The 27,859-nt window shown below is 44.2% G+C and overlaps 1 protein-coding gene across 1 annotated transcript; it reads left to right on the top strand.

Annotated features, from left to right (window-relative positions):
• The first annotated feature begins 127 nt into the window (after positions 1 to 127).
• Positions 128 to 27,198, top strand: LOC101734362. The gene is made up of 18 exons (XM_031892852.1): positions 128 to 301; positions 5,820 to 6,161; positions 7,824 to 8,111; positions 8,723 to 8,833; positions 8,980 to 9,360; positions 10,554 to 10,862; positions 11,448 to 11,798; positions 12,342 to 12,716; positions 12,967 to 13,275; positions 13,924 to 14,274; positions 14,389 to 14,769; positions 15,581 to 15,892; positions 20,945 to 21,295; positions 21,759 to 22,070; positions 23,008 to 23,589; positions 24,361 to 24,675; positions 24,924 to 25,265; positions 26,565 to 27,198. The coding sequence occupies exons 1-18, from the start codon at positions 241 to 243 to the stop codon at positions 26,663 to 26,665; spliced, it is 5,574 nt and encodes a 1,857-aa protein (XP_031748712.1). The 5' UTR covers positions 128 to 240; the 3' UTR covers positions 26,666 to 27,198.
• Positions 27,199 to 27,859: the final 661 nt, after the last annotated feature.

Here is a 27,859-nt window from a genome sequence, read left to right as displayed (position 1 = left end):
AGGCAGGGGGGATATCAGGCTAGAATTGCCCCCGCAGTTCAGGTACAGGGATGGCAGGGGGCTTGGGGGCCAGTATAACAGAAGCAGCTGGGGGGGGGGGTACAGCTGCTGCCGCCATAGACATAGAGAATAAACAGTCTCCTCTCTCCCTCCCTCCTTTGTCTCCAATATGAAAGTGAAAGCAGCAGCAGCAGCAGTCGGTCTTTGCTCAGCCATTATCTGACAGGGAAGGGATGGGAAATGGCGCGGCCGCTGCTGGATACATTCTGCCTTCTCTCCTGGATTTGCTGCAGCTCATTCTGTAAGTCTTACTGGGTACGGTGTATGTGCATGGGGGGCCCTGAGGTGCATGGGGGGCCCTAAGGTGCATGGGGGGGCCCTAAGGTGCATGGGGGGGCGGGGCTCTGTGATTCTGCTGCAGACACTCCCTGATACATTGTATCCCCCAGGGCTGATACTGACACCTGCTTCTCTCTCTCTGGCTGTCTCTTTGTCTGTCTGTCTGTCTCTCCATCTCTCTGTCTATGTGCCAGCCTGGTACTGACGGATGCTGCCCCTCTTTCTGCCCTGAGTGCCACACTGCATGGGGATAGGAGTGGGCTATGGGTTCTGATCACTGCTTGTGGGCTCAGCCCATGGATGTAACGTGCAGCAAAGGGCAAGTTAAACATTATTGATATATCAGCAGTGAGAGGTTTCATGTTTTTTGAATCCCTATGTATCTGTTACTAAGGGCTAACTAGTAGGATCCAATCAGGGTCGGACTGGGCCCAGACCTGATCCCTGCAGGGTTCTCCCCTGAGCCACCAATCTCCCTCCCCTGACACACTGAAGGTAAGTTTAATTTACACGTGCTCAGGGAAGGGGGACATGTGGTGGGGGCCCCTGTGGGGGGTGTGAAGGCTGCAGGTGATGCAGGGGCCCCTGAAGTAGTAGCCCCAGTGGGCCCTGCACCCCCCAGTCCGACCCTGGCTCCGATACAGGATTCATGCACTGACACATTCTGTAGGTTGGTGTTTTATCATTATGGGTAATAAAGTGACGTGGGCAAAGTCTCGCCCTGCCCAGTAACCCTGACCCGTCAGTCAGATGTTTTGATTCAAAAAAATCATCAATAAAACTACCTGCTGATTGGTTGCTGGGCCTGAGAAGGCAAGACTACAACTCCCAGAATGCACTGCCAGCAGAGGGCCAATGCTTGTCTGACCCTGTATTACAGTGTAAATCAGGAAGGCCGGTGTTTAGGAGGAAATATATTTTGCAGCTTTATTCCATCCCTTATCTGCAGCACAATCAGCCGGTGGCGCTGTTCTGTGCAACCCTATGTATAAAAAAAGCTTTTGGCTGAAGTGGTTGGTGGTGGTACTGCAGCAACATTTTTGTTTTTTTTCATGTGTATCTGCCTCCCAGTGCTAACCCCCTCTGCGGAGCCCCTTACCCTAATGGCTTCTTCCTTTATATACACATACTCTCAGTAAAACTGAGGGGGGCTGGGATAATCCATTCTACAAGGGGGGAGCTTAATTACTTATTTCTGACCCAGACATGTGCGAGAAGCAAGTGATACTCACATGATATGAAACTACAAAGCACATTTATACTGATTTATACAGTGCTCTCCTTATAGGAAGCAGATTGGGTTACATTCACGTGAACAACTCCCAGTTCTCACCCCATTGTGTTAAAAAAACATGAATAAAAAGTACCAAGAAAATTGCTCTAATGGAGTTGCACGTTGGGTTCCTGTCTGTTTGCCGCCAGTTCAAGATCCACTGGTACAACCGGTCTCAGTCTATTGCAAGAGATGTTTGACAGGAGGATCTTTTGGAGGATTCCTGATTTACAGAACAAAATATGAAAGGACAAAGAACACAGTTATTAAGAGAATGTAGCTTTATGCCCTGATTCAAGGGGTTAAAGTAAAGTGTGTAGTATGGGGGACCAATGAGAATGCTGCTTCCCTGTGTCAGGCCCCTTGCTGGTACCTTACATATAGAGATAATGATGGCATTTTCCCGTCATTATATGGCACAGGAATCAGACATGGGGATAAAGGGACAGACTTGTTCAGTGCTGGGAAACTGTGCTTATTGCTCCCAACTCCAATTGCAGGAACAGAGAACAGGGAGCCGGATTTACTCACATCAGCTGGGATTCTCATTGGAGGATTCTTTTGCATTTCTGCCAATGCGGGCCCTAGAGAGCTGGGAAAGTTTTATTGTGCAATATTGCTTTAAGAATACAACCCTGATGTTGCTGGACTACAGCTCCCAGAATGCCTTACCGTTCAACCGTGCCTAAAACTTCCAGTACGTTGGTGACAGTGACATATTTACTAGCTGGGGAAAAGTGTAGAAACACAGTAGAACCCTTGTGTTTTTTCCCACAATGCATCTTCCCTTAAGTGAAGGAGTATAGACATTTCCACAGAGCAGCTGTGACCTCTGTAACTCACTGTCAGACCCCCCTGAACCCCCAGAGCTGGCACAGGAAAGAATAGAATAAATGTGTTCCCCTGAAAGTGAAAGTGACTTTATCTTCAGCTGCTGTTGTAGCAAATCCCTCTCAATACTGGGACCTGCAGCTCATACATCACTTTCATGCACAGGGGGGGGCCCCACTCCTGGGGGTGTATAGTACAGCCCTATATACTGTATTGGTCAAGTGCTCATAGTGTTATAAGAGTGAAAATACTAATATGTTAAAGGGGACACTAAACCCTGCTGCACAGCGCGGCTCAACCCCACAACCCTAATCCTCCATGTTATTCCGGCGCAGCCTCATCTCTCTAATCCGCTCCCATTACAGCAATGAGCAGTTATCAACTTACTCTAATATTATGGGACTCACCCTGATGTGCCCCCTCTCGCCTGGTCACTCCCCTCTCGCCTGGTCACTCCCCTCTCGCCTGGTCACTCCCCTCTCGCCTGGTCACTCCCCTCTCGCCTGGTCACTCCCCTCTCACCTGGTCACTCCCCTCTCCCCTGGTCACTCCCCTCTCCCCTCTCGCCTGGTCACTCCCCTCTCCCCTCTCACCTGGTCACTCCCCTCTCCCCTCTCGCCTGGTCACTCCCCTCTCACCTGGTCACTCCCCTCTCACCTGGTCACCCCCTCTCGCCTGGTCACTCCCCTCTCACCTGGTCACCCCCTCTCGCCTGGTCACTCCCCTCTCACCTGGTCACTCCCCTCTCGCCTGGTCACTCCCCTCTCGCCTGGTCACTCCCCTCTCGCCTGGTCACTCCCCTCTCACTCTGTTTCTATACAGCTGGGTTGGCATCTCTGCAAAGTTACAAGCAGCCATTATGGGGGTGCGGGAAACAACCCTGTTGGAATTCAGTCCCACTGGGCACCCTAATTGCTTTTAAAAGGGTGGAGCTTCCCAGTAAGGGGCAGGGCTTGGGATACCTGGGATATCTAGGATATCGGGGCCTTGCCACAAATGCGGGCTTGCACACAAGCAGCCTGTTATGGGAATATTTGTTCCATAAATCATTTAGGATTAAGGCACAATCCTCCTCATATTCCTCCTATACACTCTCCACTCACACTCACCTCTCTGCTGCTTGGAACCTGAATCACTGCTGAGGGGAATCTCTCTGCCATTAGTCACATGGTTGGGGAAGGGGATTATGGGATATGAGGCCTGGCTGCTGAGGGGAATCTCTCTGCCATTAGTCACATGGTTGGAGAAGGGGATTATGGGATATGAGGCCTGGCTGCTGAGGGGAATCTCTCTGCCATTAGTCACATGGTTGGAGAAGGGGATTATGGGATATGAGGCCTGGCTGCTGAGGGGAATCTCTCTGCCATTAGTCACAGGGTTGGAGAAGGGGATTATGGGATATGAGGCCTGGCTGCTGAGGGGAATCTCTCTGCCATTAGTCACATGGTTGGAGAAGGGGATTATGGGAGATGAGGCCTGGCTGCTGGGGGGAATCTCTCTGCCATTAGTCACATGGTTGGAGAAGGGGATTATGGGATATGAGGCCTGGCTGCTGAGGGGAATCTCTCTGCCATTAGTGACATGGTTGGAGAAGGGGATTATGGGATATGAGGCCTGGCTGCTGAGGGGAATCTCTCTGCCATTAGTCACATGGTTGGAGAAGGGGATTATGGGATACGAGGCCTGGCTGCTGAGGGGAATCTCTCTGCCATTAGTCACATGGTTGGGGAAGGGGATTATGGGATACGAGGCCTGGCTGCTGAGGGGAATCTCTCTGCCATTAGTCACATGGTTGGGGAAGGGGATTATGGGATATGAGGCCTGGCTGCTGAGGGGAATCTCTCTGCCATTAGTTACAGGGTTGGGGAAGGGGATTATGGGATATGAGGCCTGGCTGCTGAGGGGAATCTCTCTGCCATTAGTCACATGGTTGGGGAAGGGGATTATGGGAGATGAGGCCTGGCTGCTGGGGGGAATCTCTCTGCCATTAGTCACATGGTTGGAGAAGGGGATTATGGGATATGAGGCCTGGCTGCTGAGGGGAATCTCTCTGCCATTAGTGACATGGTTGGAGAAGGGGATTATGGGATATGAGGCCTGGCTGCTGAGGGGAATCTCTCTGCCATTAGTCACATGGTTGGAGAAGGGGATTATGGGATACGAGGCCTGGCTGCTGAGGGGAATCTCTCTGCCATTAGTCACATGGTTGGGGAAGGGGATTATGGGATACGAGGCCTGGCTGCTGAGGGGAATCTCTCTGCCATTAGTCACATGGTTGGGGAAGGGGATTATGGGATACGAGGCCTGGCTGCTGAGGGGAATCTCTCTGCCATTAGTTACAGGGTTGGGGAAGGGGATTATGGGATACGAGGCCTGGCTGCTGAGGGGAATCTCTCTGCCATTAGTCACATGGTTGGGGAAGGGGATTATGGGATACGAGGCCTGGCTGCTGAGGGGAATCTCTCTGCCATTAGTCACATGGTTGGGGAAGGGGATTATGGGATATGAGGCCTGGCTGCTGAGGGGAATCTCTCTGCCATTAGTTACAGGGTTGGAAGGGGATTATGGGATACGAGGCCTGGCTGCTGAGGGGAATCTCTCTGCCATTAGTCACATGGTTGGGGAAGGGGATTATGGGAGATGAGGCTAAGGACACTCTGCTATTAGTTATGTGCTGGGGGAGGGGAATTTTGGGATAGGAAGGCACTTTAATGTGATTATGTGAGTTAAGGGTCGATTCAGATTTGTATCAATACAAAGATATTTTTGGGCACTTTGTTGCCCAAATGTAAGTGACTTCTGTGGGCAAAAATGCACCCTATCTTTTTGTACCCTAATTGCAGTTTTTGAGAAGCCATTTTACTGTGACATAAGTCCATACTCATTGCAGGTTACTTATAAAGGGAATATAACACTGCCCTATGCGGGGAGGCAGCACAAGACTATAGCATTTTAGGAAAGGCTGAAACTACTATTAGCAGCACTGTCATAGATGTTGAAATTAAAGGGGAAGTTAACCCTGCTGCTCAACCAAACTTTACTCAACTGTTGCCGGACTACACTGTTCTTAAAATAACTGCTTCAATAGACTCACAATATAGAGTTTATGTAATAAATGTAACTAATAAAGTAATTTTAACGAAGGGGATCTCTACTTATTGGAGGGTTACACCTCGGCTCCGTATCCCAGTGACTGTCTCTTATTTACCTGACTGTCAGTGCAGGGAGAAGAATAAAATCCACTAGGATGTCTCCTACAAGGGGAACTATTACTGCCTAATTTGTAATATTTTACAATAAATCAAAGTTTGTTCCAGTGAATGAGACACTTTGCTGCTCCAGAAACCCCACTGTTTAACCCCATTTTTCTCTTTAGGGATCCTTCCTACAGATGCATTACTGAAGATAGGGGATGAGGAGCCCCCAACTGTTACACTGGGATCTGATGTGATCCTCCCCTGTACATTCAGTGTGGGTCAGCCTGTCAGTCTGCAGTACCTTGCAATACTTTGGACCTTCCAGAACAAAATGCTGTTCAGACTTGATAACAAGGGGAAGCAGCTCAGCCCAAGGGTGACATTCAGCGACGCAGATGCCACGAAAGGGATTGCTTCTGTGCAACTTCACAACGTCTCAGTCGCAGATGCCGGCGTCTACACGTGTACAGTAATCTACAGCCCTGACAGGGACACAAAGGATATAATGCTAAAAGTTCAGTGTAAGAATTTCTTTTTGTGATATTCCTTTAAACATAAGTATTTTATGGGTTGGAATAATATGGCTGAACCCAGTGAGTTCCTAACTGTTAAGCCAGAAACGCAGGCAGATAACAGGAGCCAAAGTGGCCAGTTATGATCCAAAGTGTCTTCAAATTCAGAAAGGTTTGGAATCCAGTAGATTCCAAATGAACATGTGGATAAATCAGTTACGATGATCATTATATCAGCAAATGTATATGATCATTAATTGACAGAAGAAACCTCCTATTCTTGACAATCCATTCTTGAGATCCATTTCTTTCCTTAACTTGGTGATCCCCATTACATAGGGGGCTGATGAAAGTGTCTTGTGTACCACGGCCCCTAAAAAGAATGGACATGATTAATCAGGATACATTTAAATAAAAAATGATGAAATAAATAATGATGAGTAACAGGGTGGTACATGGCGATCCATTTAATAGAAATATCTAGATCAGGGGTCCCCAACCTTTCTTACTCGTGAGCCACAGTCAAATGTAAAAAGACTTGGGGAGCCACACAAGCAGTGTCGGACTGGCCCACCACATTACCAGGAAAACTCCCGGTGGGCCCAGGTGTCAATGGGCCTTCTACTTCTAACCATTTAGCTTACTTCATACTTTTTCTGTATGCAAACAAAGAGGCTAAATAGATGGAAGAATAGATGATATGATGGATAGAAAGGAGACTAGGAGAATAAAGGGGTTGAGTGATGCCAGGAGGAAAAATATTTTGGAGAGTGGGCCTGTGGTTTAAGGTTCCTGGTGGGCCCTTGGCATCCCAGTCTGACACGGAACACAAGCACCATATAAGTTCATGTAGGAGCCAAATAAGGGCTGTGATTGGCTATTAGGGGCCCCTATGCACACTATCAGCTTACAGGGGGCTTTATTTGATAGTAAATCTTGTTTTTATTCAACCAAAACTTGCCCCCAAGTCAGAAATTCACAAAATAACTACCTGGTTTGGGGGCACTGAGAACATCCAAGAGGTTGGGGAGGAACATGTTGACCCCGAGCCACTGGTTGGGGGATCACTGCTCTAGATAATGCCTGTTTCTTCTGCATATGGTGCAATTTAGAACCATTGCTTTCCTTTTTTATAAGGAATATATTTCTTCCAACTTTCTTATGTTTTGGCTATGCCACCCAGATTCCCCTAGACCACAAACCCTTTCCCAATGCCACTCTCCCTAGGACGAAACAGGACTTTAAGACCAAAGTTGACTATTTGGGGGGGGGGGGGGGGTGGACGGGTAGAATATAAAAATAATCAATGTTAATGTTGCTTTTCATATTTTCTTCTTCAGTGCCAAGTTCTCAGTAGCCATTTTTCCTTGGAACTAGGGAGAGACCAAGGCAAACTGGATTGTCTTGTGATCCAGCCATAAAAGATGAATACAGTATTTGGAAAATCTTCTTCAAATGTATTTGTGTAAATATTATATGTACACAGGGAAAGGCTTAGATTTAATGTATCTTGGGAAGGTGGGGCAAGGATTGAGACTGGAAGGGTAAGCATTAGGTAGTGAAAGTGACAAATATATGAACTGGAATTTTAGAAAGACAGAAAGACCAAGTGCGCACCCAATATGGACGGGAGAAGGAGGAAAATACTGATGTGTTTGCTTCATCCTACAGCTCTTCCTACAGTTGAATTGTTAGAGAGAGTAACCAATGAACAGAGTATGATCGTCTGCTCGGTATCCCGGTTCTACCCAAAGAACATCACCGTGACCATAATACAGGAAGGAAAGGACGTGATCAGTTCTACATTGTCCAGTTACCAACAGAATCCCGATGGCACATTCAATTTGAGCAGAACACTGACATTAGAGGACGCGGTGAAACAAATATCCATGTCTTGCAGAGTCCAACATGAATCTCTTGCTGAGCCCATCAAGAAAGATTTACTGCTGCTGCGTAAAGGTAAGTGCAACAGTTGGAGGATTTAGATCACACTTGAACAAATACATAGGTTGTGCTGATGTGCCAAAATTAGCAAAAATACAATATACAGTAAAGCTTATTTTGCATATATATATATATATATATATATACATATATATATATATATATATATATATATATATATATATAAAAAGAAAAGGAAGCCGCTCTCTCAGGACTTAGGTGCAAAAATAAAAAGTAATTTATTGAGTAGATGAACTGACGTTTCGGCTGAACACCTCAGCCTTTCTCAAAATATATATATATATATATATATAAAGGGACTAGATAAGAGTCGCTTTTTGTTAGCACACCATGACTAAGATGTACATATTCAGCAGGTACACTGGGGCAGCAGTGGGTGGGAGTCACAATACAACCAATATAACAATAATAAAACATATGTTGTATGTTGTTAGCATTGTAAACATATGTTGTGGTCTGTTAGTGGGAAGTCTAAATGAACTGGACTTGCTGGCCAGTGCCTTATCTTCTCATACTAGTCTGCAGGTCCAGCTCATTTAGACTTACCACTACTTGGTATTTCATGACCTGGATGAGGTGACATTTGTATGTATTTGTTTTTCCAGGTGCTGATGAATCCAATAACGCTGTTGTGTTTGGAGTTGTTGGTGCCTGCGTGGTGCTTCTTGTCGTTGTGATCATCAGTATAATCTACTGCAAATTTGGAAGGAAAAAAGGTGACAGGCAACATGCTTACCAAAAGAAATATTTTTGATTTTCGACTGTAATGCTAAAGCACATGGGAATCTGCTGTGTTATTATATTTACTTTCCTTTTAGAAATCCCAGCTTTGTTTATTGTGTATTTATTGTGTTCTGTTCAGGTCTGGAGAAGTTTACGATGGGTGACATTCAGGGGCCTCCGGTTTGGATAGATGGGGAAAAGCTCACCCTTTACTGTACAGCATCCAGTTGTCCCCAGGATGTCAAAGTCTCTTGGATGCTAAAGGCACAAGATGGCACAGAGAGTGAATTCTCAGAGGCTGGTACTGGGGAGGCAGAGGAGGAACAGCCTCTTATCTCCAGAGAATATATTGTATCTAAGGAAAAGACCACCAGGCCACAAAAGAACGGCCTTTGTGATTATTCCAGCACTTTCTGCTTCATTCCATCCACATCAAGGCACCTTGGCTCCTCTGTCTCCTGCAAGTTTGTATGCGGTGGGAAAACCCAGGAGAAGGCCTTCCAGTTTAAGGCTATTCAAGGTCAGGAAATGAAGTAATAGTTTTGCCTACTGTAAGGAATAGCATTTTGTTAGCAACTGAAGTGAATGTTACTTCCTGAGTTTTTCTTGAAAACATTGCACCACTCGTCCAATCAGCTTCTTCAGTTAAAGAAGCCAAAGAAGATTTTAGATGAGTGGTGAAATGTTTTCAAGAAAACAAAGAAAGTCCAGTTGCTTTAGACTTATTTCTACTAGATACTCTATGTTATAACCTGGATGAATGAAAATCTTCATAGACAGTGTGGCTTTTCAACATGTTCTTGACACTGCCCCGCCTCTTATTCTACAAGGATAAAATATTATTTTGACTGGGCTTTTACAGGGACATTTACTGCTGAAGTAATAATGCGATTACTAAGAATATGTCCTGTACAGTTTAATAGGAACATTATATTCATATTATCTCATTTAATAGAAGAAGAACAGACCAGAATATTCATTAGGCCCCAAAGTATTAAGTATTCATAAAAGAGAAATAGAATGGAACTCTATAGACAAGGGAATTAATGTCCGTGGCACAATATAAACATTTAAGGGTAATGATTCCACTTGGGCATAGCAGTTGCGCTGTGCCAATATGTTTTACAAGAGCATTATTATTGGCCCCTAGCTGAGCTGTATATTAGCTATGAATTTGGTGGGTTACAGGCTCAAATACTGCCCAAGTTGAGTATATTCCAGTGGTCCTTGGAAATAACATATTAACATAAATTTTCATTTTTAAAAATATCACTACAAAGAAAAAAATCCATATTTTTGGCAACTAAAAGTCAATCAACCCTTTGTATGCATCTAGAAATGTTGGCATGAAACAACAAAATATACACACTTCCTACTCTGAAGCAACATTCAGTCCAGCCAATGTTTTGTCTTGGGCATGGTGATGTTGGGCTTGTGTGTGACTGATGCAGGTCTAGATACTTAAACCAAAAATATCTGGAGTCTTAGACCCTATAGGGTATCTGTGATTGTTATTCAATGGAGGGAAGTAGGGTATAACATTTTCTATCCCTTGAAAAAGGATTGAACCATATTGATTTAATCATGGTCATCAATACAGTAGTAGTAGTAGTAAGAGGGGCAACAAACTAAAGAAATATTAAAAGACAGAAGATAAAATCACATGACTACAAATAGTAAATATTTATGGAACTGTGTGCTCTTATGTTACAGCCAAACCCAGGTTTATTGAGCCAATAAGTATCAGCCTTTGTGACTCTGGGAATGTCCAGCTATTAGCCACCCTGGAGAGGTTCTACCCTAAGGAGGGAATCAAGGTCACTTGGAGATGTAACAAGGAAAAGCCACCAGAGACAAATGCACCAATGGATGAATTGATTACACACCCTGATAATACTTTTACTGTTAGAAGCAAATATGAAATTCCTGGGGATCAGTTCAAGGATCCAGACTTTAAAGTGTGCGTCTCATGGAACCATGATTCTATGGAGAAAGCCGAGTCCAGGGAAGTGAGCGTGAAAGGTGAGATGGGGATATTGCTCTTTCACTGCTGGTACCAACTGAAGGAACATTCTAATGCTCAATCCTAAAGCAGAGTTGTCTCCCTCTGACCCAGGGACTTACTTGACATTATGTATTGTTCAGCCCATCATATAATAATTGATGATCGAATTGTTTATAGTTTAGTCAGGTTCAGTTGCACTTTGAACGTGGGACTTTGCCTAATTGTTTCAGTTAATAAAGCTGCACCTCTCCATTCCAGGCCTCTTAGTTTCTACTGCTGCTCCCAGAGAGGAGAGGTAATGTCTCAGTGGTGGTTTAATGCTCAGGGTATTACTGCCCTATCATCTGGATTACATTTTTTGCACCCACATTTGCAAGTGCAGGTTTCTTCTTCAGCCTCCATGTTTCCCAGGTACCGTGTAGACAAGGGTTGTGTAATTTGAGGCCTGAAGGCTGGAGGTGACCCTGCATGGGAATTTTTATGGCCCCAAACATGACCCTTTTTCCAATAACCGCTATTTTAAAAATTTGGAAAGAACTGTTATACTTTACCTTGTATAAATGTTTTAAACTTAAAATGTTAATTCTTTCCCTTTTTTCCAGATTTCCCATGGCGCCCAACTATGGACGACATTCCCTTACAGAGTGAGAGAGAGAACAATAAATTACGACTGAGCTGTAATATCTCCAATTACTTCCCTGATGCTCTCACCGTCAGTTGGTTTGGGAAGAAGAAAGGGAGTCAGGAACTGTTTCCTGTAACTGGAAATGACATTTATGTTATACAAAAGCCCCAGTCTGAAAGGGGCACAAATTACACATATAAGTGCAAAGCGTGTTTGGTTCTGCCAGTGCCAGAAAGCACGGAGCAGGAAATGGAATATATCTGTAGGGTGGAGCACCCAAGCCTGAAGGAACCAATACAAGGGGGCACTGGGCATGTACAGAAGTATGGTAAGATTTATAAATAAATGCATTAAATTGACTAATGCACATCTGCTGCCACGATTCCCACCTTAACCCACTAGAGTTTGTATCCCTTAGTACAGAATCCAAAGGAACTTAATGGAGATTGGTTGCATTTTTTGTGTATTGTGTGTATATTGCTTCTGGGGTGCAGACTAATAAATACTCTTACAATACAATATAATTACAATACAGACAAAGTGGAAGGAATTAGTGAAGCATCTAACAGAAAAAGAGATGGCCCCTGGCCCTTGCCTGTCCTCTTCTTCACAGAACCCTCCTTAACCTAATGCCAAAACTCAGGTTGTAAATTATTTGCTACCTATGGAATATCACAAATATATCAACACTTAACTCATTTGAAAACTATATGTGTATAATTGGACCTTGCAATACTGTCTTTTTAACTGAGAGGTCCCCACCTAGCTCCCTCTTTTTCTCATTTCACTTTCCTTTTTGTTTTCTGTTTAATTTCCTTGATTTGTAGCTAAAACGTTTTCTCTTTTTCCCTTTAATGCTCATAATATTTAGGAGAGAAGCAAAGCTTCATTGTGCATCACATTCAGGGGCCACAGAGGTGGCAAGAAGGAGAGAAGGTCACTCTGTATGGTACTGCCCTGTACTGTAAGAAGGATGTTCAGGTGACCTGGATAGTGACCGAGAGGGATGGAACCATAAGGGAAATCCCAGATGTTACTAAGGATACAGAGGAGAAGCCGGGGGCCAATGACTATGTGGCTTGTAGGGAGAGGAGTGACGATTCAGACCGCGAGGGACTCATAGACATTACCACATCCCTGAGCTTCACTGCTTCAGTCTCGCGGCACAAATCCATGAGCCTCAAATGCAAGTTTGTCTGTGATGGGAAATCCTCTGAAAAACTCTTCCAATATAAAGATCTCTGTGGTGAGTAGAACTTTCCTGATCTCTTTCTAGCTATAGAGCCTTTACATTAATAGATACTGCTTTATTTTAGATATGTTGGCCCAGAAATCATTCCATTTAATTGTTTTGCTTCTATTACACATATTTCCATATCAAAACCCTTCTTTTTATGGATACTGATAAACAGATAACAAATGTGAATAAATAATACAATTTCAATTTATTGTTTTTGAAACTGTTACTATCCCTTTCCTTTCCCATTGTGTCCCAGCCAAGCCCAAGCACCTGAAGCCAATAGAATTCTCTCTCCTTGAGAATGGGGAGGTGCTGTGTTCCCTCAGCTTGCAGCAGTTTTACCCTAAAACCATGCAGATCAGTTGGGGCGCTGGGGTCCCCCCTTCCTATGACAAGATGGAGTCAGGTCAGGAAGTGACAGACTCGGGGCTCACGTATGATCTTCTCAGCAAATGTAGAATTCCTGGGCGGCTTCTCCGAGATCCTGACTTTACTGTCAGAGCTTCTTGGAAACACGAGTTCATGAGTGACTGGGAATCCACCCAACGGTCCCTCAGAGACCCAGGTAATATATAAACTATATTGTTTTTTTCTGTACTTTTCTGTATGTAAGTTGCTTGACCCTCATTTCAATACAAATAACAGATTAAGGTGATAGTCTGATAAATAACCTGTCAAAATAGCAACTATTTATATCTCCATGCTACATTTTGCAATTTTCTAAAATAGATGGTGAAGTCTTGAAAACGGCACATAATAATTCGATTAACACAATAACACAAAACTATCATATCTACTTACAGATAAGTGAATAGCCAAAATCAAATGACCTTTTATAGGCCTTGAGAAGAAGGAGTTGAAATATTTTGTATCATAGTATAAAAATTATATAAAAAAGGCTAAAATCTGCCGACAGTTTCATTACATTTGTTAAGAAGAATTTATAAAACCAATGGTTACTTTATAATAGCTAGAAGCCGCCAAAATGTAATGTCAGTGAGTTAATAAAGAAATAATAATCTCCAGAAAAGATGTTATCTGTAGATTTCTCCTGACATTATGTAGTTGAATAGTTTATTCAGCATGTCTGGGAGTTTCTTCACATTAAGCAGCATGCCCTGGGTGCCTCTGAGGTAGTGGCCCCCTAACCTGACCTTTCATTATAGGAACCATTATATAATATGTTTTCATTTTGTGACTTTTACTTCTGTAGGTTTTCCATGGAAACCAGTAGTCCAGAACATTCCTCTGCCCAATCTCTTTGCTAACAATCCAGTCACACTGATGTGCCAAGTCTCTAATATCTTCCCTGAGTCTGTGACTGTGAAGTGGTTCAGGAGGGAAAAGGATGGAGGGGACTTGTTCCCAGTGTCTCACAGTGAGAAGTACAAGATCCCAGAAGTTACTCCAGAGAAGCAAGAAGACAAGACATTTCAGTGCCGAGCCCGTTTAACCTTCACCCCAACTGTTAGCTCAGAGCATGGAGCTGAATTCATCTGTAGGGTGGAACATCCCAGCTTGGAGAAACCAGAGGAGAGGAGAACGGGTCCCCTCCACATAGAAGGTAAGGAGATTGAAGCCTTGCTCCATTATACAGTAAGTCCACTATGCATAATTCATGTTGCAGAATAAAATATTCTGCCCAATATGGTGACATGAAACCATTTTATTTTGGCAGAGGAGAAGAAGTTTATTGTGAAGGACATTCAGGGGCCAGACAAATGGACACAGGGAAGAGAAGTCACTCTCTATGCAATGGCTTCTTACTGCCCCAAGGATATAGGGGTGATATGGATTATAAGGGAGAGAGATGGAAAAGTGTGGGAGATCTGTGACACCCCAACAGAAAGAGGCAACAAGCCCACAGCTCCAGGACCCAGGAGATACGTGGTAACTAGAGAAAGTACTGATCCATCAGACAAAGAGGGACTCATTCATGTGACAAGTTCCATGAGATTTACCCCCTCTGTATCTGCCCACTCTGGGGTGAGTCTCATGTGCAGGTTTGTCTGTGATGGAAAAACTGAGGAGAGAGAATTTAAGCCCAGAGCCCTCTATGGTAAGTCATGTATCTGTATACATAACATGAAAGCCTATATTGCCACACCTTTAACAATGTTCATTTGCAACTTATTAGTGTAATTAAGGCGGGGGGCTCATAAGAAAATAATAATAATATCTCCTTGTGAAAATAATAGAATATTTCTTATATAAAGAGCCACACCTAGGCATAATAATCAGGCACAATGTTAATGGTTACAAAAAAACCTTTAAACAGAAAGAAAATTCATAAAAAACACTTAAAAATTAGAACCCAGCACCATAGCATCTACCACTACCTGAGTGCAGTGCTGTGATTGGCTCTCCCCCTCCTACTGTGCTTCTGGCAGGGGCCGTTAGGACCCGCCCACCCCTCATATGAAACACAGACAGGGACCTGAGAGGATCTATAGGGAGCTCCAATAAAGGGGCCATTGTTACAAATAGGGTTAATGTTTAGCCCAAAGGGAAACCAGCACCGGATATTATTCATAATTGCCTACAGGGTTAGGGGTTTTTCCTTTATCCTATATGTCCCCTTTAATACTATGTATCTGGAGTATTGGGGTAGTGCTAGATGCTATAGTGCACCGAGAGCCTTCTTAAAGGGGTTTTAAACCCTGCCATAACCCCCCAAAAATGGCAGGATTTGTATGAGGTTCAGGCTGGGCCTCAAAGGAAAGAACATGGTGTGGCAACTAACTACATTTTACATCTGGGTTGAAGGTTGGTTACCCACAATGTCCCAAGTCTCTCAGTACTGGAAGGAAGGTCCCCATGGGGTCGGTGGGGTGAGACAGTGTTCCTAACGCTAAATCTTTATATTTTAGCAAAACCCAAACTGTTGGAGCCAATAAAGCTGGAACGGTGTAACAACGAGAAAGTGAAATTCTCCCTAAACCTTGGGAAATTTTATCCAAAAGACATGGAAATCAGCTGGACGTCTGGGGTGGGAGCTTCTCAGAAAAAGAAGAAATCAAATGACCAACTGCAGGAAAATCCCAACCGGACATTTAATATCCAAAGTACCTGCACAATTTCCCAGAGATCCTTCCGAGATCCAACGGTTAAAGTGTGTGTGAGCTGGAAACATGAATCCATGGGAAATCCTGAGTCCAGAGAATTTTCTCTACAAGATTTAGGTGAGAAACAGATCAGTGATTCCCAATAGATTAATATAATTTTTTTTTCAAATTATGTGTTTATTAGTTTTAATGTTTTATACCCCTCACCTAATGAATCAATCGTATCTGAACACACCCCCCAGGACTTTGCCGACTTCTTTAAAAGCAAAGTCGATTCTATCCGCAATCAATTTTCCCAACCCTCAGATACCGGTAATCTCGACCTTCCTAAATCTCCTCTCTCCGTATTCAGCTCCTTCAGTCTCGTAACAGAGTCTGAAGTTTCTCAGCTTCTCCGATCCTCTCCACCTACAACCTGCTCACTGGATCCTATGCCCTCGTCCCTACTAAAACAGTGTGCCCCTGCCCTTACTCCAGCTCTTACCCACATATTCAATTCCTCTCTGGCTTCTGGTACTTTTCCCTCTCTCTTCAAACAAGCATGTGTCAAACCCATTCTTAAAAAGGCTACACTGGACCCATCCTGCCTTTCTAACTACCGTCCTGTCTCTCTCCTGCCCCTAGCCTCTAAACTCCTGGAACGTCTTGTCTTTTCTCGTGTAACTAACTTCCTCTGCACCCATAATCTGCTGGACCCTATGCAGTCTGGTTTTCGGCTTGCGCACTCCACTGAGACGGCCTTATGTAGAGTGGCAAATGATCTCCAGACTGCCAAGGCCAAAGGATGCTACTCGGTTCTCATTCTCCTAGACCTTTCCTCTGCTTTTGATACTGTCGACCATTCTATTCTAATGCAAATTCTCCATTCTCTGGGTATCGGGGATCAGGCTGCACCCTGGTTCTCTTCCTATCTCTCTAACCGCTCCTTCTCTGTCGCTCTTACTAACAAATCCTCTACCCCGGTTCCGCTCAGTGTGGGGGTTCCTCAGGGCTCTGTGCTTGGTCCCCTGCTGTTCTCCCTGTACACTCTCTCTTTGGGAGACCTTATTTCTTCTTTTGGCCTTAAATACCACCTATATACAGATGCACCCAGATATATTTAGACACCCCTGCACTAACTGCTGATGTCCAATCCCAGATTGGTAACTGCCTCCTGGCTATCTCCTCCTGGATGGACCGACGCCAGCTCAAACTTAACCTAGCTAAAACAGAGCTCATGGTCTTCCCGCCCAAACCTGGCCCTCCTCCTCCTTTCACCATTACTATTGATGGCATGACCATCAACCCTGTAAATTCTGCACGCTGCCTTGGGGTTATCTTTGACCAGTCTCTCTCCTTCTCTAACCATATTAATAACACTGCCAAAACCTGCCGCTTTTTCCTCCGTAATATTGCCAAGATACGCCCCTTTCTTTCACAAGCAACAGCTAAAACACTAATCTATGCCCTTATCCTTTCCCGCTTAGACTACTGCAATCTCCTACTAACCGGCCTCCCAGACTCCCACCTCTCTCCCCTGCAATCAATCTTAAACTCTGCTGCCAGGATCCTCCTGCTCTCTCCTAAGAGGGATTCAGCTCAGCCTCAATTAAGCTCACTAGCATGGCTGCCTGTCAAGCAAAGGATAGCTTACAAAATCCTTCTGCTGACATTCAAAGCCCTTCACTCCTCTGCTCCTCACTACATTTCTTCACTGGTCTCCCTACATGTTCCTGGTCGTCTCCTCCGCTCCTCTCAGAGCCTCTGTCTTTTTACACCATCCACACCCACTGCGCTCTCTCGGCTTAACCCTTTCTATCTCGCTGCTCCTTCCCTCTGGAACTCTATCCCTGAATCCCTCCGTAGGGAAAACTCACCCACTCTCTTTAAGAAAAAACTCAGCTGTTACCTTCTGGGGCACTAAGACATTATTTTGCCCAGTCCTGCGCTTAAGGGCAAATGCCCATACCTGATGCACTCTTACCTTCCAGTTTGTGCCTGTATGTTACCCACCCACTCAGATTGTAAGCTCTACGGGGCAGGGACCTCCTTCCTACTGTGTCTCATACCACAGGGCACTTATATATATATATATGTATTTATTGTATTTATTTATTATATCACTTGTCCTCCCTGTGTGTAATTGTGTATTCTGTAAGACTGTACAGCGCTGCGTACCCTTGTGGCGCTTTATAAATAAAGTTATACATACATACATACAGACAGGTTTGTATGTGATTGCAGGAATGGAGTAACATGTCTGTACTATGTACTGCTGGATTACAAAATGGCGCTAACCATAATTATCCCTCAGAAATGATACAGCAATATATTCCTACTTTGTACCTATGCCCAAGAGAAACCATACTAATGGGTACATGAGAGTTATATGGGATTTAACTCCAGTTCCTTGTGCTAATGGTACTATTATGGTAAGTAAGTATATGAACCACTGGAACTGTGGGAGGTGGGCTGACTATTAAAGGAACACTAACATCTAAAAATTAAACTTTTTTAATGGAATGACAATATTATGTACTGTTGCCAGAAGAAAAAAACAAGTTAAAATAATTTGCCCCTTAGTGTTTATTTCCCCATGTATAAAAGTCTATGTTGATGTCATCTACTTGGACTTTGCTAAAGCGTTTGATACAGTACCTCACAGAAGGTTAATGATCAAATTGAGGAATATTGGCCTAGAACATAATATTTGTAATTGGATAGAGAACTGGCTGAAGGATAGAGTACAAAGAGTGGTTGTAAATGGAACATTTTCTAATTGGACCAGTGTGGTTAGTGGGTACCGCAGGGGTCAGTCCTTGGTCCTTTGCTTTTTAACTTGTTTATTAAAGGAACAGTAACACCAAAAAATGAAAGTGTTTTAAAGTAATTAAAATATAATGTACAGTTGCCCTGCGCTGGTAAAACTGGTAAGTTTGCAACAGAAACGCTACTATAGTTTATATAAATAAGCTGCTATGTCAACACGGGGGCAGCCATTCAAGCTGGGAAAAAGGAGAAAAGGCACAGGTTACATAGCAGATAACAGATAAGCTCTGTAGAATATAATGGGGTTTTATATGTTATCTGCTAAGTAACCTGTGCCTTTTCTCCTGTAAATGGCTGCCCCCGTGGCTACACAGAAGCTTTATTTACATAAACTATAGTAGCCTTTCTAAGTAAAACACACCAGTTGTAATGCTGCCCTGTAGTGGTACATTATATAGTAATTACTTTTATACACTTTCATTTTTTGGTGTTACTGTCCCTTTAATGCCCTGGAGGGGGGCATAGACAGTACTGTTTCTATTTTTGCTGATGACACTAAATTGTGCAAAACTATAAGTTCCATGCAGGATGTGCCGCTTTGCAGAGCGATTTGACAAAATTAGATAACTGGGCAGCAAACTGGGAAATGAGGTTCAATGTTGATAAGTGCAAAGTTATGCACTTTGTTAGGAATAATATAAACGCAAACTATCTACTGAATGGGAGTGAGTTGGGGGGATCCTTAATGGAGAAGGATCTGGGGGTTTTTGTTGATAACAAGTTGTCTAATGCCAGGCAGTGTCATTCTGTGGCTACTAAAGCAAATAAAGTGCTGTCTTGTATAAACAGGGCATTGACTCAAGGGATGAGAACATATTTTTGCCGCTTTATAGGTCCCTGGTAAGGCCTCACCTTGAGTATGGGGGGCAGTAACAGTGAGTATGGGGGGCAGTAACAGTGAGTATGGGGGGCAGTAACAGTGAGTATGGGGGGCAGTAACAGTGAGTATGGGGGGCAGTGACAGTGAGTATGGGGGCAGTAACAGTGAGTATGGGGGGGCAGTGACAGTGAGTATGGGGGCAGTAACAGTGAGTATGAGGGGCAGTAACAGTGAGTATGGGGGGCAGTAACAGTGAGTATGAGGGGCAGTAACAGTGAGTATGGGGGGCAGTAACAGTGAGTATGGGGGGGCAGTAACAGTGAGTATGAGGGGCAGTAACAGTGAGTATGCGGTGCAGTTTTGGGCTCCAGTCCTTAAGAAGGATATTAATGAGCTGGAGAGAGTGCAGAGACTGCAACTAAACTGGTTAAGGGGATGGAAGGGTTAAACTATGAGGTGAGACTGTCAGGGTTGGGGTTGTTTTCTCTGGAAAAGAGGCGCTTGCGAGGGGACATGATTACTCTGTACAAGTACTGTATATACTCGAGTATAAGCCTAGTTTTTCAGCACCCAAAATGTGCTGAAAAAGTCACCCTCGGCTTATACTCGAGTCGGGTGCCATGGGTCCCTCCCTTTGTCCTTTGTGTGCAAATTAGGCCACCCACAGCCAGACCCTCCAGTGCCCTGGCCCGCTCCCATACTTATGTCCCCTTACGTGTCCTCCAGAACTGCTTCTGCAGCAAGTTTGCCAATGCACAATGAGCGTGGGGTAGTACTCATATTGTTTTTGTTGACCCTCTTCTCCACTTACAGAGCTAGTTTAAATGTTTTTCTTTGAAATATATATTTAAAAACATATACCCCACTGATGACTCAATTAATGTAATTACATTAACTGAGTCATCAGTGGGGTATATGTTTTTAAATATATATTTTTTTAAATATATATTTTGATTATTGGAACTTAGCAGTAGCTGCTGCATTTCCCACCCTAGGCTTATACTCGAGTTAATAATTTTTTCCAGTTTTCTTGGGTAAAACTAAGTACTTCGGCTTATATTCGGATCGGCTTATACTCGAGTATATACGGTACATTAGAGGGGATTATAGGCAGTTGGGGGATGTTCTTTTTTCCCATAAAAACAATCAGCGCACCAGAGGTCCCCCCTATAGATTAGAGGAACCGAGCTTCCATTTGAAGCAGCGTAGGTGGTTTTTCACGGTGAGGGCAGTGAGGTTGGGGAATGCCCTTCCTAGAGATGGGGTAATGGCAGACTCTGTTAATGCCTATAAGAGGGGCCTGGATGAGTTTTTGAACAAGCAGAATACCCAAGGCTATTGTGATACTAATACCTACAGTTAGTATTACTGGTTGTATATATATAGTTTATGTATGTGAGTGTATAGATTGGTTAGTATAGGTTGGGTGCTGGGTTTACTCGGATGGGTTGAACTTGATGGACAATGGTCTTTTTTCAACCCTATGTATGTAACTATGTAACTATGTAACTATGTTTTCATTCTAATTTATTTGTGTTTAGGTGACATTTGGCGCCCAATAGTGGAAGCAATCCCCCTCCATCAGATAGTGGTGGGCCGGCAGGTTGCCCTGCAGTACAGAATCTCTGGGTATTTCCATGATGCCCTGACTGTGAGTTGGTATAAGAAGGAGAAGGGGAGAGAAGAGCCGGTTCCTATTACTGGGGAAGGGAAGTACAAGATCCCAGATTCTGTAACCAAGGAGATGGGGGATGGGACTCTCACCCATACGGCAAGTTTGGTTTTCTCTCCATCCCTGAGTGAGGAACATGGGGCAGAATTTATCTGCAGAGTGGCACATCCCATTCTACAGGAACCCATAGAGAAGAGCAGCGGCCCATTGTTTGTCTGGGGTAAGTACAGGGCAGCAACTCTTGTATTGGGTGGGGGAGTCCTATAAATACTGACCCACCAAGTGCAACATCCCAAGTAAGTGGCTTTTCAGGTTCAGGGTTTTACTAAGGTCCAGTTGTTGCTGCTTTGTTTCTGTCAATAATGATAATTGCTGAGCGGGGTGAGCTGATATCTATTGTCCCACTACATGTAGGAACCCAGAGACTGACCCTACTGCCTGCATAGAATTGTCAGTGAGTGAGTAACATCTTTATTTGCATCACCCATTGACATAACATAAACAATAATAGGACTTAGATTGAGGGTATTCGCAATAAAAAAATAAAGGTAATAAAACCGAAGAACCACAGTCAATCTGCAATATGTATTTCTTTTGCTGATAACAGACAACATTTTCAGTCTTCATTATTTATTTATTTAACAATATATCCTTCACTAACCTTCCTTTCTTATATATTCTAGCTAAACCCAAACCCCTGGGAGATATAAAGCCGACCCTCTGTGGGGCAGGAGAAGTTCTGTTGTCCTTCAGCCTTGGGAGCTTCTACCCAAAAGATCTGACTATCAGTTGGGCCAGTTGGGTGGGAGATTCTCAGCAATTACAGGAATCCACTGACCAACTGCAGGAAAATCCCGACCTGACATTCAGTATCCACAGTGACTGTAGAATTCCTGGGAATCTCTTCAACAACCCAAGGTTTAGGGTCTGTGTGAGATGGAACCATGGATCCATGGGAAATCCTGAATCCAAGGAATTTACTCTAAAGGATTTGGGTAAGTACTGGGAGACAGTTTCCCAGATAGAATTCTTATGGCTACATATGCTCAGTAATGGGTACTTTCTAGTAACTAGTAATGAGCTCTGCAACCCGGCTACAAAAGTCCTTCCACACTGGCTTACTGTCAGCTGATTTAATAGAGGCATGGGTGTGTGTTTTCCACTCTTTGATACTGGCTTTCTGGTCTTATTGCCACATGGATACTGTGGGACTGACACCCCAAAACCAACCATGGAGGAACCTGTGAGTGGAATAACCCAGCCCACCCAATGGCTCAGTATCCAACTCGTCTCAGGTTGGGGCATTTTATGTGAGAATCATAACCCTCTGGGTCAGTTACTTGGAGCTTTTTCAGCTGCATAAAGAGCCCAGTAGTGTTGGCTAAAGTGCCATTCTGCCCCAGCTTGCTGTTTAATACAAATTATTTTAATGGAGAAGACAATGGGGGAGGGCTGTACATTGTTTGAGCATATGTTGCTGGTCCAGTGGCCAAAGGCACATTGTGTGATGTTCATCACAAAAAGAGATTTTAGAGGTTAGCAGGGCAACTACTGATGTGGGACATGGGGTGTAAAATATACCAGCTATGGGGGAAAGGGGGGAATGTGCCCTGGGCAGCCCATAGAGAGTCATGCTGAGTGACTGTGTGTACTGGGAGAGTAAAGAAAGCTGTTTTGTTGGCCTGTATGGGGCAGATAGTTACTGGCTACTAAGATCACTTTAAGCTTCAAATTGGTGGTTCCCAGATTGTGATATTTAGGTAGGTCTTAAATTAATAACAAGGAGAGCACTGTTTGAGGGGTTATTCACAGCTCTTTATATATGTCTATAAATGATTATTGTTAATGGGATGACACTTAAGAATGGGCAGTTAATTTACTGTACATGTATCCCTGGTACTGTAACCATGTCCTGCTTTCTATTTATTTCAGGGCCTGAAGCTCATCCTATAGTTTTACCCCAACCAGAGACTGATGGGGAGCCCCAGCCTGTACTTTCACCCCAACCAGAGACTAATGGGGAGCCCTGGCCTGTACTTATACCCCAACCAGAGACTGATGGGAAGCCACAACCTGCGGTTATACCCCAGCAAGAGACTGATGGGAAGCCCCGGCCTGTAGTTCTACCCCAACAAGAAACTGATGGGAAGCCCCGGCCTGTATTTATACCCCAACAAGAAACTGATGGGAAGCCCCAGCCCGTAGTTATACCCCAACCAGAGACTGATGGGGAGCCCCAGCCTGTACTTATACCCCAACCAGAGACTGATGGGAAGCCCCAGCCTGTAGTTATTCCCCAACCAGAGACTGATGGGAAGCACCGGCCTGTACTTATACCCCAACCAGAGACTGATGGGAAGCCCCAGCCTGTACTTATACCCCAACCAGGGACTAATGGGAAGCCTCAGCCTGCAGATATACCCCAGCGAGAGACTGATGGAAAGCCATGGCTTGAGGTTACACCCCAACCAGAGACTGATGGGGAGTCACGGCACGAGGAGGAAAGAGAGAAGGGTAAGACTTGGGAAGTGCTACATGGTGTACCTGGGAACAATATTTCTATATGTCTGTTCTTTTCCTCTGACAGCCAATCTAATTGCTTTGTGTCCAGCTGCTAGGAGTGAAACATTCTAATTACTAAGAAAAGTTCTTAAAGCTGGCCATACACAAGATCTCCAAGGCCACCAAAATGACCAGATTTGCCCGGGTTGCACACGTACATTCTGTGCCATATCAGACTGAACCAAACCTATCCGATATATGGCCGATTGCAAGCTATTGGGGAGGGCCCATACACGGATAGATAAGCTGTTGACTTAGTCTAAAGTGGCTGAATTAGCAGCTTAAATCTCCCTGTATGGCCAACTTTGGGCTGCAAACCCCTATAGGAACCCACATCCACTGACCATATGTGAGTCTGCTGAGCAGAGAGGTAGGACTTACCATCATCATGCCACGTGAGGGGTAAGTATTAACCCTTTGTATGGAACTTATACACCTACTTGGTGGAACATCACATGGAGAAAGAGAGGAGCACAAGGCCATTACATGGGAGGTACATTGAAATACCCCATGGGGAGACAGTATCCCATTAGGAGTTGTAATTAATGAAGTGGTACACAGGGCTATTCCATGTATTTAGGGATATATATAACTATGTATAAGAACATTCAAGACTGGAACCTCTGACTTTGTCTCTGTTATATTGTTACTAAATAATAATTATGGAAAGGTCATTTATCAGTGATTACTTTGTAGTTGTCTTTATTTTGTCTAATGTTCCAGCCCGACCCCAGATGCCCCAGCCGGTGGATATAACCCTCTGTTGTGACTCCGGGAATGTACTCTTCTCTCTGAAGCTCCTGAGTTTTTACCCCAAGGAGATACAGACTGAGTGGCACCTCATAGCAGGAAAGAATAAAAATAAATTACATTCAGCACCAAGTTTCACCCAGAATCCTGATCTGACCTGGAACATTGAGAGTAACTTCACAATTCCAGGGCACAGAATTAAAGATCCAAAGTCCAGAGTGTCTGTTACCTGGAAACATGAAACCATGGAAGGTCCAGAAACACAGGAAATATCAGTTCTAGATCCAGGTAAGGGGGGAACAAGGGCTCACAATCCGATGCAAAACCACAAACTACAGATAATTACATTGATAACTGATCACTGTTTGGCACAGACAGGTTAATTACATAGTAGCCCAGCCTGTATTTGTAAAGGATACTGGGGGAGGTACCAAAGTGATTCAGTTTATTGGCCAATGCAAGAGCCCATCAAGAACCCAAATGACCCATCTTACTTAGGAATCATGACAGACATTCTTTTTGCCTTTATTCTGCAGATTTCCCTTGGGCCCCAGAATTGGGGGAGATACTGAGCCACAGACTTATCCCTGGGAAGGAGGCCACATTGCTGTGTAAGATCTCTGGGTGCCACCCTGCTGCCCTGACAGTGAGTTGGTACAGAAGGGAGGAAGGAAACCAGGAGGGGGTCCCCGTGAGTCCGGGAGAGAAGTACAAGATCCCCAGACCCAGAGAGAACTATACACATTTCTCCTGCACTGCCACTTTGTCCTTCATCCCTTCCCCACTCACCGACAATGGGGTGGAATTTATCTGTATGGTGGGACATCCTACTCTAGAGCGCAGAGTATGGAGAGGGACCGGCCCCCTGAGAGTGCAGGGTAAGTTCTGTGGGGGTAGGGGATATTTCTCTATGTATGTCATTACACTTGTTTTAGGGCACTGACCCCGACCCCAGTACACTGATAAGGTTCCAGATATGTATTTGTGTATTTAGTCATTTGTTTGTAAACTCCCCATTTGTACCATGAGCAGTGAGAGACCCCCCAGGCTTTTATTCAGGGGTAATTCTTTATTGCTTTATTCTTTATTGCTCCCCAAGTCACCGAGACATCGACACCCCACATGCTGCCCCGTGTTAATCCATTCCCTATTTGTGTGAATTAAAGGGCAGGTGCTTATTCCCCTCACCACATCAAATCAGAATTGTGCCCCCCAAAAGGGTCTCGCGTAGCAAAGTGTCTGTACAGGGGCACTAAAATGAGTTAAAGGAGACATATGGGATAAAGGGAAACCCCTAACCCTGTAGGCAATTATGAATAATATCCGGTGCTGGTTTCCCTTTGGGCTAAACATTAACCCTATCTGTAACAATGGCCCCTTTATTGGGGCTCCCTATAGATCCTCTCAGGTCCCTGTCTGGGTTTCACATGAGGGGTGGGCGTGTCCTAACGGTCCCTGTAGGAGGGGGAGAGCCAATCACAGCCCTGCACTCACACAAGCACAGACAGGCTGGGAAAGGAGGCAGCAGGAAGTGGAACAGATGGGCGGGGCTAGTGGGGTTTTTGCAAAAGTTTACAATACATCAGCCTGAAACACTACTTTTTAAAGCACAGTCTTTCTCTATTTATATAAAAAATAAAATACCCCCTATTGTAAAATATAGGGATATTACAAGTCACTGAGGAGTTCCACGACCATTTTATACAGGCCATGAAACTCCAAGGTGACTTATAATATCCTCATATTTTACACCAGGGGGCACTTTATTTATTATAATATACAAGTTTGAGTCATGTGACAGGAATTACATCACTAAGCTCCAATTATAACTGATAACATGACTAAGCCCTGTTTATAAGGATATAATTTACACTGGCACATTCTTGTTCCTTACACAATATGATTCCATTAAAATGCAGGAAGGAAGAAGCAATATTGCATTATTACTAGTGATATAATCACCCATTAGCTGTGCCATTCGTTTCACGCTGCACAGAGAGCAATAAAGGGCCAATGAAGGGGCAATATTCAGCCAATAGTCAGTATATTCCTAGGAAAGGGTTGTTGTAGCTGATTACAGAGAAGGTATCAGTGCTGCACTGGGAGATGGGGCAGTTCCCATATGTTATATATATATATGAGTAGTACCCTGTGGTGTGTTTGTGTGTGATTTACAGAGCAACGGAATGAAGCCCCTACAGCAGAACTGGGACCAACCAACCCTGCAATGGAGGCAGAACCCGAGCCTAATAGGGAAGAGCTAATGGATACCACTTAGATACCACTAATACTCAGTAACACTATGGAGAGGCGCTCTGAGCCGAGTACCCGGGGATTCAGGTTGGCCAGTCTGTGGGAGACCCCATTGTTTTATTTCAGGAGAAGTCGGGCAGTTGGGCCATAAAAGATGAAGGAATGGATACTAGTGAGATATAAATGAAGGACCCGGTATAGATCAGAAGGATAACAGAGGATGTACTGTGTAATAACTACCTACACTGTATTGCATCTGTTATTCACCCATTAACCCTTTGTGGTAATATTTTTGTAAATAAATAATCTTATTAACAAGTACAAAGGCGACTGTAACCCAGCACCCAATCCCATTCTCATTTCATTATTCTAATTGTATTAGATCAGTAAATGTAACTGTTGAATGGTTGCTATGGGTTACTAGAACTGGAGCAAACTCCCCACTTGTTATTACATTTCTTTCCCCTGTGGGTTTGTGCAGTGTAATTGCACCACAAATTCATCTTCAGTTTTTATATTGTCTGTTTTATAATAAAATCTATCAATGTGTCTGTTCCACTCAGTGTTTGTGTCTAATTCTGCCCAATGAACCCAAACTCCCCCCCCCCCAGTCAGACTTGGTTCCTTCCTCCAGTTTGTATCACACTGACTGGGAGACTGGAACGTTCCATTCATTAGTGGCAGGAGGGGTGACTGTGGTATTAACCCTACAGCAGAAGTTCTGTCCTTAGCACAGCACTAAATATGTTTAATAAGATTTCAATGGCCACTTACCCCCCAGTAACCAGGCAGTGTGTGAGGGAGAGTGGGAATGAGTAGGAAAATGCCCCTAATACACCCATGAAAGTGCCATGTATATTATTACGCACCCTGCCCATTACTGGGCCACATAGCATTAAAGACAATGAACCCCAATTACCTGCAATCCCAGCCCCCCGATGTGTTACACAGCGTCGCACATATATCACATGACAAGAGCTGTGTGAAGCCCAGGAAGCTTTCTACAGATCACGACAAGGACCAAAATACTGAAAGCTCCATACTAAGCAGTGGGGAACGGCAGCACTTTCTGAGCCCCCAGGTCCCTTTGTCATGGGCAATAAGCTGGGAAGTTACAGACAGAGAGAACTGAAAAGAATTAGGGTGGGTTGTAAATAGTCCAGGGGTCTGGGTTCAGTCAGGTCACATGGTGACCAAGACAAAGACCAAGACATTTGCC

This window comes from Xenopus tropicalis, chromosome 9, assembly GCF_000004195.4.
Source record: "Xenopus tropicalis strain Nigerian chromosome 9, UCB_Xtro_10.0, whole genome shotgun sequence".
Taxonomy (NCBI): domain Eukaryota; kingdom Metazoa; phylum Chordata; class Amphibia; order Anura; family Pipidae; genus Xenopus; species Xenopus tropicalis.
The sequence above is the reverse complement of the archived record's forward strand: the minus strand, read 5'-3'. Positions and strand labels throughout refer to the sequence as shown.

Coding starts and splice junctions, on each gene's coding strand:
- LOC101734362 (XM_031892852.1), top strand. CDS start 241: ATGGCGCGGCCGCTGCTGGATACATTCTGCCTTCTCTCCTGGATTTGC. Junction 9,361..10,553: donor CCAGTTTAAGGCTATTCAAG/GTCAGGAAATGA, acceptor CTTATGTTACAG/CCAAACCCAGGTTTATTGAG. Junction 10,863..11,447: donor CAGGGAAGTGAGCGTGAAAG/GTGAGATGGGGA, acceptor CCTTTTTTCCAG/ATTTCCCATGGCGCCCAACT.